This window comes from Bombus affinis, chromosome 17, assembly GCF_024516045.1.
Source record: "Bombus affinis isolate iyBomAffi1 chromosome 17, iyBomAffi1.2, whole genome shotgun sequence".
In the NCBI taxonomy this organism is placed as follows: domain Eukaryota; kingdom Metazoa; phylum Arthropoda; class Insecta; order Hymenoptera; family Apidae; genus Bombus; species Bombus affinis.
Window position 1 is genome coordinate 2,110,762 of NC_066360.1, and position 10,565 is coordinate 2,121,326.

Consider the following 10,565-nt stretch of genomic DNA (forward strand, 5'->3'; position numbering starts at 1 on the left):
ATAAATTAAGAAATTTTTACAGTTTCTACAGAATATAATTACATATTACATGAGATTAATAGCAATAAAAAATATTCTACAATTCTGTCAAGAAAATTGTGCTATTAATATTATACATACAAATATATAGTTTTAAACATTATCTTATTTACTTATTCAAGATATAAACAGAAATCATTGTACATTAGAATTTGTTACACGTTTTTCATATTGAATTTATTTCAACTAGATTTGTAAAGTTTTTTAAAACTTATTTACAATTATAATTACATTGATATGATGTATGATTGTCTATAGTGTTGAACAATTTATATAATTTATTACATTTCTAAAAAATTCATTTAAATAAAAATTGTGCTTAGATTATTCACAAAAATATTTTTATAACATTTAATAATATACAAATACTTCACAATAAAGTAATAAGGGAAGTCCTTAATTTGCAATGTTTGTAAATTTTATTTCTCCTCAATTCATTTGCATTTGCAAAATAAACTTGAAAAAAATAATATAAGAATACATATATTTATATAGAATTATATTGAATTAAAACAATCTCTTTTTATATTCTTACAATTTTATCTGTAAACATAATAAAAAAAATTAAAAGGAAAAGATTATTTTACATACTGTTTTATATAACATGGTTTAATAAATTATATATATAAAGAATTAAAACCCAAAGAAAATATTAAATAATAATAAAAAATATTTGTTTTCTTGAAATACATCTGTTGTATATCCTTATGTAATATGTGATAGTGTTAATATTATATACAAGGTAATAAAACATAAGCTCACTAAGAGCTTAATTTTATCTAAATTTTTGTAAAACTGTTAAAACAGTATTATAGAGAATCACCCTGGCATCTCTACCCCATAAATAATCAATATGATTGAATTTTGAATATTCAATCTCTTTTGTCTCTATAACATTTGGCAATCTATCAGTAAGTCTCTTTACATCTGCAGGATCATTGAGAAAATCATTTTTACTGTAAAATATTACAATTGGCGTTTTTACTTTTTCAAGATCATATATTGGTGGTTGTGTTGACCCATAAGTTTTCAGATTTTCTGTTGCTCCATAATCAAACTTGCGAAATGATCCTGTTAAAAAAAAGTAATAGTATCCAATAATAATATGGAACAACAATTATGTGAATTTGTATAAGAAATTTTTGTACAAAATCTATATTATAAAAATGTATTAATTTATATCAATAGATAATTAATATAATCGAAGTAAATGAAAGCACTAAATATTATTAAATTAATTATTAAATAATTACCTGATAGTATATTTTGACTATAATGAATAATTTGTTTCGCAGAAGCACCAGCTGGAAAATGTCCGAGGATTAATGGTAGCATAGACTTGTCTAATTGATCACTACCGAATCCAGCAATTAGTGAAAACCAGCATACACAGAAACCATTAGTGAGACCAACTGGAGCATTTCGAATTATTGTACCCAAGGCTTGAGCTTGTAACCTATTGCGGGGGAACCACTGATGTAGATTGCAATATGAGGATCCCCACTGAAACATACTTGCTATAGAAATGTCAATCATAAATAGCAGGTCTATTGACCAGAGGTGGATCTACATGTATAAGTACATGATATATCAGTATAATACCAGTGCTGTAACATCAACAAATTTTTAACATATGCATTCTTAATACCAAATTCGTTTTTAATAAGAATCAAATCTTTTAATATAAATTATGCATGTACAAATAATATCAATTCTTGAATCATTTATTATATTTCTTATTTAATGAATTTATGACAACTGCTAAACATAACTATCATTTATTAAAACTATTTAATTCTTTTGTTTTTACGAATATTTGAATATTATTAAAATTATAATTTATTGGAAGAAAACAGCATATCTTATTAATTGAAATAAGAAAAAAGAAGTACTCTAAAAGGTTTTATTGTTTATCTATCCATGAAAAGCTTTATTGTGTAATAATTTTGCATATCATATTTACAGTTATAATTACAGTTATATATTTAATATACAAAAGGAAAATTCTACATTTCTAATTTATTTTCTCTTGTACAATTAACCTCATGCTAATTCACTCATATTCAGATATTGGTTAATTATATGTGATATAAAAATTCCAAATTCAATTTTCTCAAAAATGAACTCTCAAAATAAAATATTAACAATTATTCCTTTTTGGCTCGTATCATGATTTTCAATACACTTTGTATATTGTACTTTCTGTAAAAAATCTTTTTGGGATTTGGTACATAACACTTGTAATTTAACCACCTCTGGCTACAATAACAAATTATTTCATGTATACTAAGAAACATACCTCCATTAATCCATAAAAATGGACAACACACTTAAGTAAAGGACTTCTATGATTTGCGAGAAATGCTATTGGTGCTAAACTGATCATTCCTTTAATTTTTCGATTGTATTCAGATTTTTCACTGGCCATTACATAAAATGCAGTTGTGCCTTGACTATAACCCACATAATAAAGTTCTGCATATCCAGTATGCTCCAAAATATAGTCTATTGTTGCTGGCAAATCATAATACCCAATTTCATGCCAGCTAAAAGAATAGTGAAATTATTTATTACATAATTAATTTTTCATATATACAATGATGCCTGCTTAGTGTTTGCAGATTTGGTACTTCATCATAAATACCATCCGGGAAAGTAGAATTACAGAAATTAGCCTGTTTTTCTCTTCCAATTCATTTGACTCACATTGTGTGTGAAGTAGATTGATCAGTAGTCAAATGGCTCATCACTGATACAAGATCTAGCTTTAGCTATATTTTACTGCATAACACAATTCACTCTATGAAACCAATTATACAAATAGTGAATATAATGTATCACTAACCAAGATACAAATGCAAATACTAAGCAAGCATGATCCTGTTGATTCTATTTTATACTTGAATCTATTTTATACTTATTTTTACTTAAAATTATTATTTATTCTATTCTATTTAATAATTTTTTACATAAAATTACCTAAAATCCCAAAATTCTTTATCTTTAGTTGTATATTTTTTATGTTTTCTAGAATATGCATTGCCTCTTGCATTTACTAACCAGACATCATAATTATTGTCACATAAAAGGTACGCTAAAGCCTTTTGTGGGCCCAATAATACCCAATCAGCTGAACTTGACAGAAGTCCATGATGAATGAGAACTGGTATTGGTTCTTTTGCCTTGACTCCATGGCTTCCGTACTAAATATCAAACATTTATTTGTAATGTTCACATAAATCTTATGTTATCATAATTTAATATAGTTTGAATAATTTTTAACTCTTTCACTACAGCATGGCTGAAAAATTAAAAAAGATATTTATATCAAATATTATACTTAAATTGTATTATATTACATAAGACTAACACAAAGTAATATAAATTGATAAATACTGAAATACCATTGGTATTTATCAGTATTTTCACATACATTTGCTTAAATAAAATATTTAAACACAAGAAATTTGTCACATAATGGCTTTCAGTAGGGAAAGAGTTAAATTTTCAATGTCTGAATGGATTAATTTCTTTATGATAATTAATAACTTTGTGATAACTTTTATATTTATAACTTACCTCTATTGTATTTTTATTACTTAAATTTTGCTCATTACTCCCACTTACATTGCAATCAGAATTTTGATGAGATTTTGGTAAAACTCTATGCACATCTAGACAATATCCATCTTCTGTCCAAATATGATGTGTTTCTGATTTATAACCATGGACATTAATTAGTTCTGGCTGAAAAACACTTTTTTATTGTTATTTTGTTATTTTTAATCATATTTAACCGTTATATAATAATCATATAATAATAATGTAATATGTGATGATGAAATATTAAGTTATGTTAATATTAAATAATAACTGATATGAAAACAAAAATAATATAAGTATTTCTTTCTGGTATAATGAAAATATTATTAAAATTATTGCTTCAAAAAGATATCATACATTTCATATACAAAATAAATACGCAAAATATTATACTGAATTAATAACAATTCAGTAACACTTTAAAAACTTGTATGTACTAATACGTACTAATATGTTGTAATATGTTATTGCTAACTATGTGTCATATTCAAAAACATTGAATGATGCACGAAATGTGCAATAAATACTAATACTAATACTAAAACTAAAGCTAAAATTACTACTAATACTAATACCATTATTCATATTCATAACAATCATAACTAAGAAGACAAAATTATATAAAAAAGGGAAAATGAACTTACTGTTGTCATATGAACCTCATCCTGATTGGCTGCTGCGCCCATTATATGAACAGCTGATAAAAGAGACTGGATTTTTTAACAGAGAAATTACGTACCTAACTTTCACCAAGAATTACTCCTTTTTCTCCTTATTATTTTTCTCTATTTACGACTTTATTTTTCCCAAGCACTGATTAAACGAGAAATTCAAGTTTTGTAAGATTTTGAACACGGTCTTGTATAAACGTCGAAAGATCGAGAAATATCGAAATGATTTGCGCGGTTTATGTTTTCCAGATAAAGCTATAACAAACTTGCACCAACATTAACACGTTCACCATGACACACCGTGTTATACTGTCGTTCTATGCCATAGTTTACAGATGCATGTGTTTCATTATCCATTACATACATTGAAGTAACAGCAGAAACGATTTATACGCATGCGTACCAATTTAATAAAATTTTATCATATTGTCAAATCTTAAGAAAAATTAGAGTTAATGTTTTTTTTTTAAAGATGATAAAGATATCATTAGTACGTAGGAAAGCTCCGTATTGTTTTTTAACTTAACTAAATTTTTAATTGTTACTAATAAAACTATCTCATGAACAAGGTCGAATTTAATGCATTAATTCAGGCAGGAAATTTCCTCTTTGCTATATTATCTTTTTAAACAGAATTGTAATTAGGATTCTTCAATTTATTGACTAACAACATGATAATCGATGTTAAAGTTATGTAATTATACTGACCTTTAAAATCATAAAGTCATAATAGTACAGTTACTTGTTTACCGAAAACATTATTTCAACTTCTAATAAGATCGTTATTAATAGTATTTATAAGATAATATAATCTATAATCACAACACATAAACTGAACTATAAAGTTCAGAACAGAATTATTTTTATGAGATACAAGTGGCTATAAAGAATATTTACACACCATTTTATTCATTATAGTATTTACACACTTTTTAATTGGAACCAAGTATGTTAGATTTTGTATCATTCAATAATTTTTCCATAGGACTGCAAAAATTTGATACAATGAAAATAAATTGTAGAATTGATAAAAAGATGCTTCATTGGAAAAAGCAAGAATATTTTTTGTAGCTATTCTATATAGTTAGCTATATATCTTTTGACTAATTTTGTACTAATTCATATATTATAAGTATTTAAAGAAAAGGTTTTTGGTACTGAAATATAAATTAATTAAAAATTATTTTTATTTTTAAGAAAATAATAGTAAATATGAATATCGTGATGATATTAATGATTAAGATTCTTTTTGTTCTATGTCTATTACAAGCTTTTTTCTACTTTGCTTTGTGAAATCACTTAGCTTATAACTTTTGCTATTGTTTATTTTTGTATTTTAACATATTATTTCTACAATATCAGTTAATATATTAATTTTCCAAAATTTTACATATATTTTATATTCCTTTTATATGTCACATATACATATATACATACATATATACTTAATTAAAAAAATTAATTATTTCTTTAAAATATGTGCACTGCTGTCATATTTATCATTATATTATACTTTATTCTCATAATTCTTCAATTTTTTTTTTTTATTATTTTTAATAAGTAAGTCCATAGTTTGAAAACATAAATGCACAAAGGGAAACTAAGGTTTGTTTTGAGACATTACAAATTTTTAACTGGTCTATATATTTTAAAAAATATTAATTTTGAATTTTAAAAACTTCCTGTTCGAATATTACTTTTGTTTCACGAGTTATATTGAACTTAATACAGATAGGTAAGTTCACAAAACAATTAATAACAGTGTCCGGTTTGTAAGTGAAGTAGAGGTTTAGATTAGGTTAAGATAAAGTTAAGGTTTAGGTTAAATTTGAAAGGTTTTCGAAACTTATAAACAGGTATTTTTGAATTCTACTCTTCGATTACTAAAAGCTGAGTATCAGAAAATATAGATATCAGTCAAAAATTTTTCGTGGTCTAGAATGCAATTCAACTCAAAATGAAAATACATACATTATATAGATATCTTTACGAACAATACTGAATTTAACATTGAGTATTAATAATATATCATTGATATAATCAGATATTAAAAGGCATATTAAAACTTTTTCCTCTCTCTCTCTCTCTCTCTCTCTCTCTCTCTTTCTCTCTCTCTTCTCCTCTTCCAAAAAATGAATTATTTAGAGTTTATTATTCGTATATGACATACTCTCATCTGCTCTCATACATATGATTCGATATTGAAATATATTCTTATTTATATCTTTTCCGAAAAAATGTATATAATAAAGTAAAAGTGTATAAACAACCGTTTGCGTATAACATTACTTACGCAACGTATATGTTTCTTAATTAAATGTTACGTAGATTAGTCCTTGATTAGTTCATTTACTCATTTCTTGAGTAATATTACATTTGCAGCCAATACATAGAAAAAAAAATCGACAGATAACCGATTTGATAGATCGAAAATTACTATGAAGTCGAATATTGTCGAATCGATTATTTCGATTAATCGATCATTCAGAAGAAGGCAGTAAGAGAGTAGTGTGCAGTGGTTCATATAAGTGTTGTACATTTTTGAACAAAGGACAAATTAAAATAAGGTTATAGTGGAGATGGTTGGTTGTGTATAATTTGAGCAAGAAAACTAAGTAAAAACTTCAGACTCCCTCTTTCTCGTAGAACGATGTTGACCATACGGTGACGAGGCCAGCCAGATCGGCGGAAAACTACGTCACCAGTGACGGATTCCCCCGAAACTGGGACAAAGTGCAGTGTACTCTGGCATTGCGCTTTGCCGGAATCTCTCTCACTTCATGTCCTAGTACCCCCTCTCTCTCTCTTTTCTCCTTTCTCTCTCTCTCTCTCTTACTCTCAGGATTGACCAATCGTCTCGTCATCCTCGAATCCTCGATCGAAACTGACAGGTAAACATCGAAATTTTCGAGAATATAGTTGGGTTACTTATATTTATTGTATGTTTTTTCTTTTCTATTATTTCATTTGTTATTCATTGTTTCATTGTTTATTAGTAGTGGCGTATTACTAGTATGAACATTATGTTATTGAATTAAATTGTGACGAAACAGAATACTGCATGTGTCTTCATAAAAATTTCTAATGTTACATGTATATTGTGTAAATTTATGTATAATACATTGAAAATTTAAGATATGTAAATTCGTATTATTGAAAAAAAGGATAAATTGAATTATATTTGTTCAATATTGTAGGTAATCAACGACGAATGGTGCAGGTTCAACAATATAGTTTCTGGAGGGTTCAGTATCATGTCAGATGGGGTTGATGCTGGTGGCGGGGAAAACGAGGTAGATTCCCATTCCTGTTCGCACGCCGATGTTGGAGAATCATCAAATCCGAGAGATGAGGAGAATTTGGATCCAGATAATGAAGCTGCCTTAAATACTAATTACGATAGTGGTGATGGTGCTGTACCAGCTTTTAGGTCTGTCATCTTCATGTAATTAATTCTTTGTATTTAAAAAAATTCCAATAAACGTTTAGATAATCAAGGTGTTAAATAGCGTATCAAAGGATCCATAACGTGTGGACAGGTGTGAAAGGTGTGAGAACTATGAAACTATAAATAAGACAGCATTCTGCGCTCATCAGGATCAATGTTTGGCTAGTGCTGAGCCAGGAGAAAGCACAGAGAATATAGAAGCTACTGAAAATGATGGAGATGGAGAAGAAACGCATCCTGGAATTCGTTCTCATAGGAAAATGTTTGAATGTGATGTTTGTAATATGCAGTTTTCCAATGGAGCTAACATGAGACGGCATAAGGTATAAAATAAATTTGCTTATGTTTTAAAATTACAAAGATTTGAAAGCTAAGCGATTTTAATGTAAGAAAAAATGAGTACTATTTATAGATGAGACACACTGGTGTAAAACCATATGAATGTCGTGTATGCCAGAAAAGATTTTTTCGGAAGGATCACTTGGCAGAACATTTTACAACACATTCTAAGACTCTGCCTTATCATTGTCCAATTTGCAACCGAGGTTTTCAAAGACAAATTGCTATGAGAGCTCATTTTCAAAATGAACATGTCGGCCAACATGATATGGTCAAGTCTTGTCCTTTGTGCAATTATCGTGCAGCAACTATGAAGTGCCTCAGGTTACATTTTTTTAATAGGTTGGTGTTTAATTATTTTAATAACATATTGTTTTATAATAACGTTATTTTGTTGTTAAGTGGTTACTTATTTATTTCTATTTTAGACATGGAATCGATCTAGATAATCCAGGACCAAACAGTTCAAGTTCATTGATGAATAGCTGTGCTCCAGGTGAAGCTATGCCTTCTGCTCCTCTTTCTGACAGTGGAGACAGTACTGGAAATCGTTCCGCGGATAATGCAACACCGCCAATGCATTTTCTAACACCTCACATAGAAATATCAATTCCTTATCCAGAACAAACTACAAATCAACGAAATCCGAGTCCTGCTCCTTTAAATGGAGATAGTCCGAATAGTCCTCAAAGTGCAGACAGTAATAGTAATGCTCCAAGTAGTAGTCACCATCAGTTACCAATTAACAGTAGTGGCATTCACAGGTATAGAAAAGATTTTATAAATTGATTTTCATTTTTATGTTATTTTAAATTTATTTTAAACTAATTTTTTAATTAAGGAATCTTGGTGGAAGTGAAGAGGCAATTACACCTTCTATTTCATTAATTCCTATTAAGCAAGAACCAAACAGTAATGGAGCGGAAGAAAATGGAGCAACATCCAGCAATCTTCCATTACCATCTTTGATAAAGGTCTCTCCATTAAAATCCCTTCTTCGAGACGACTTACGACGTAAACTTTCATCTGGCTCAGGAAATAATAACAATAACAACAATAATAATAATGGTAACTTTATTATCTTATTAAGTTATTTATATTATTAGTACCTTAATATAACTTATGGTTCTTAAATATAAATTACATTTATGTTTTGTTATGAAAATATTTATCTTAGCTATGTTCTCTAACATTTTTACTATTTTATATTTTAAAATATATAAAGATTAATCAGGAATATGACAATCATAAGTAAACTATCTTTGTTTTCCTGATACTCGATTTAATTAATATATACGATTATTGTATATATTATTATATATTAATTAAATTGATTTTGTAATAGGTAACAATAGTTCAAATTCAAATCCCCATTCAAGAGGAGAACCTCCTAGTTCCACAAGGCCCGATCAACGAAGTAGTGGACTTCAATGCGCTCACTGTAGGATTACCTTTCCTGATCAAACATTATATTTTCTTCACAAAGGTTGTCATAGTGAAAGCAATCCTTGGAAATGCAATATTTGTGGTGAACAATGTTGCAACTTATATCAATTTAATTCGCATTTATTAAGCAAAAGTCATCAATAATTTTATTGAAAGAATAATATTCTTTTAAGAGCTCTTTGAACCTCGTTTATTTAAATGGTTATTATATAATATAAATTACTTTACTATAATTTATATGAACAGGATCATAATTTTGAATTAAAAAGAATTGTTTTATGCTATAAAGCATATGTATTACAATGTTCCAACTTAATATTTTTATTTATTTTAATATCTATATATGTAGATATTGATTAATTAGAAATCAAGTAAACGAGGTTCGAGAAATAATTTTGCAATCTGGAAAGAGTCGTGCCTTCATCAAAATACCTTTGCCAACGCTCACATTCGTCCGAAACGTGCTAATTTGTGATGGTACGAATGATCCGTCCATGGAGCTTTACTAAAACGTATTCCAGAAGCTCTATTGATAGTTTTAAACATAGTTATGTATATTTAGATAGAAAAAAACAGTGACTAATATTACCAAAATGTGCTCTTTTTTTTCTATTCAAATTCTTTTTATGCACTGTTTTCTGTTTGGTTTCTTTTGTAAAATTATTTGTTAAATTTTATTAATTTTATATTTATGTAATGTGTCTTTATACATAATTTTACTTAGTTTTATTATAGAAAGGATTTTATGATCATTACAGAATGTTGTTACTTTGGTTATTTGTATGTAGAAAAGAATCACGAATAATTAAGGAAAATTACTTACAAACTAAATTTCAGTTGTCAATTTATTATTATGGTGTGAAAAAAGAACCGAGCCGTGTGTTACATATAAATACAGATATATAAATAAGAAAAGGATATGACAACTAAAACATTGTGTCAGCATAAGAAATATTTTATATAAAAATATTTGTACAGAAAAGTATTAAAGTATAAAAAAGGTATGCAAATAAGAAAGT

The 10,565-nt window shown here is 27.4% G+C and overlaps 2 protein-coding genes across 8 annotated transcripts; one reads left to right on the top strand and one right to left on the bottom strand.

The window, feature by feature from the left end:
• Nucleotides 1-190: 190 nt before the first annotated feature.
• On the bottom strand, nucleotides 191-6,600 carry LOC126926195 (lipase 3-like). 4 transcript variants are annotated; one of them, XM_050742354.1, is made up of 6 exons: nucleotides 4,287-6,600; nucleotides 3,667-3,786; nucleotides 3,019-3,242; nucleotides 2,339-2,585; nucleotides 1,293-1,542; nucleotides 191-1,110 (listed from the first exon to the last, which is right to left on the bottom strand). In XM_050742354.1, the coding sequence occupies exons 1-6, from the start codon at nucleotides 4,326-4,328 to the stop codon at nucleotides 815-817; spliced, it is 1,179 nt and encodes a 392-aa protein (XP_050598311.1). In that variant the 5' UTR covers nucleotides 4,329-6,600; the 3' UTR covers nucleotides 191-814. The 4 variants fall into 4 exon arrangements, with proteins under 4 accessions (XP_050598311.1, XP_050598309.1, XP_050598312.1 ...); XM_050742352.1 differs by having other exon boundaries at nucleotides 3,619-3,786; XM_050742355.1 differs by lacking the exon at nucleotides 4,287-6,600 and adding an exon at nucleotides 4,218-4,235.
• Nucleotides 6,601-6,618: 18 nt separating this feature from the next.
• On the top strand, nucleotides 6,619-10,377 carry LOC126926194 (zinc finger protein ztf-16). 4 transcript variants are annotated; one of them, XM_050742349.1, is made up of 8 exons: nucleotides 6,619-6,895; nucleotides 6,942-7,204; nucleotides 7,511-7,743; nucleotides 7,853-8,084; nucleotides 8,174-8,442; nucleotides 8,529-8,864; nucleotides 8,942-9,168; nucleotides 9,446-10,377. In XM_050742349.1, the coding sequence occupies exons 3-8, from the start codon at nucleotides 7,568-7,570 to the stop codon at nucleotides 9,688-9,690; spliced, it is 1,485 nt and encodes a 494-aa protein (XP_050598306.1). In that variant the 5' UTR covers nucleotides 6,619-6,895; nucleotides 6,942-7,204; nucleotides 7,511-7,567; the 3' UTR covers nucleotides 9,691-10,377. The 4 variants fall into 4 exon arrangements, with proteins under 4 accessions (XP_050598306.1, XP_050598304.1, XP_050598307.1 ...); XM_050742347.1 differs by having other exon boundaries at nucleotides 6,960-7,204; XM_050742350.1 differs by having other exon boundaries at nucleotides 6,619-6,880.
• Nucleotides 10,378-10,565: the final 188 nt, after the last annotated feature.

Coding starts and splice junctions, on each gene's coding strand:
- LOC126926195 (XM_050742352.1), bottom strand. CDS start 4,328: ATGGGCGCAGCAGCCAATCAGGATGAGGTTCATATGACAACA. Junction 3,787..4,286: donor ATGAGGTTCATATGACAACA/GTAAGTTCATTT, acceptor AGTGTTTTTCAG/CCAGAACTAATTAATGTCCA. Junction 2,586..3,018: donor AAAGAATTTTGGGATTTTAG/GTAATTTTATGT, acceptor CTATTCTTTTAG/CTGGCATGAAATTGGGTATT.
- LOC126926194 (XM_050742349.1), top strand. CDS start 7,568: ATGTCAGATGGGGTTGATGCTGGTGGCGGGGAAAACGAGGTAGATTCC. Junction 7,744..7,852: donor GGTGCTGTACCAGCTTTTAG/GTCTGTCATCTT, acceptor ACGTGTGGACAG/GTGTGAAAGGTGTGAGAACT. Junction 8,443..8,528: donor AGGTTACATTTTTTTAATAG/GTTGGTGTTTAA, acceptor TTTCTATTTTAG/ACATGGAATCGATCTAGATA.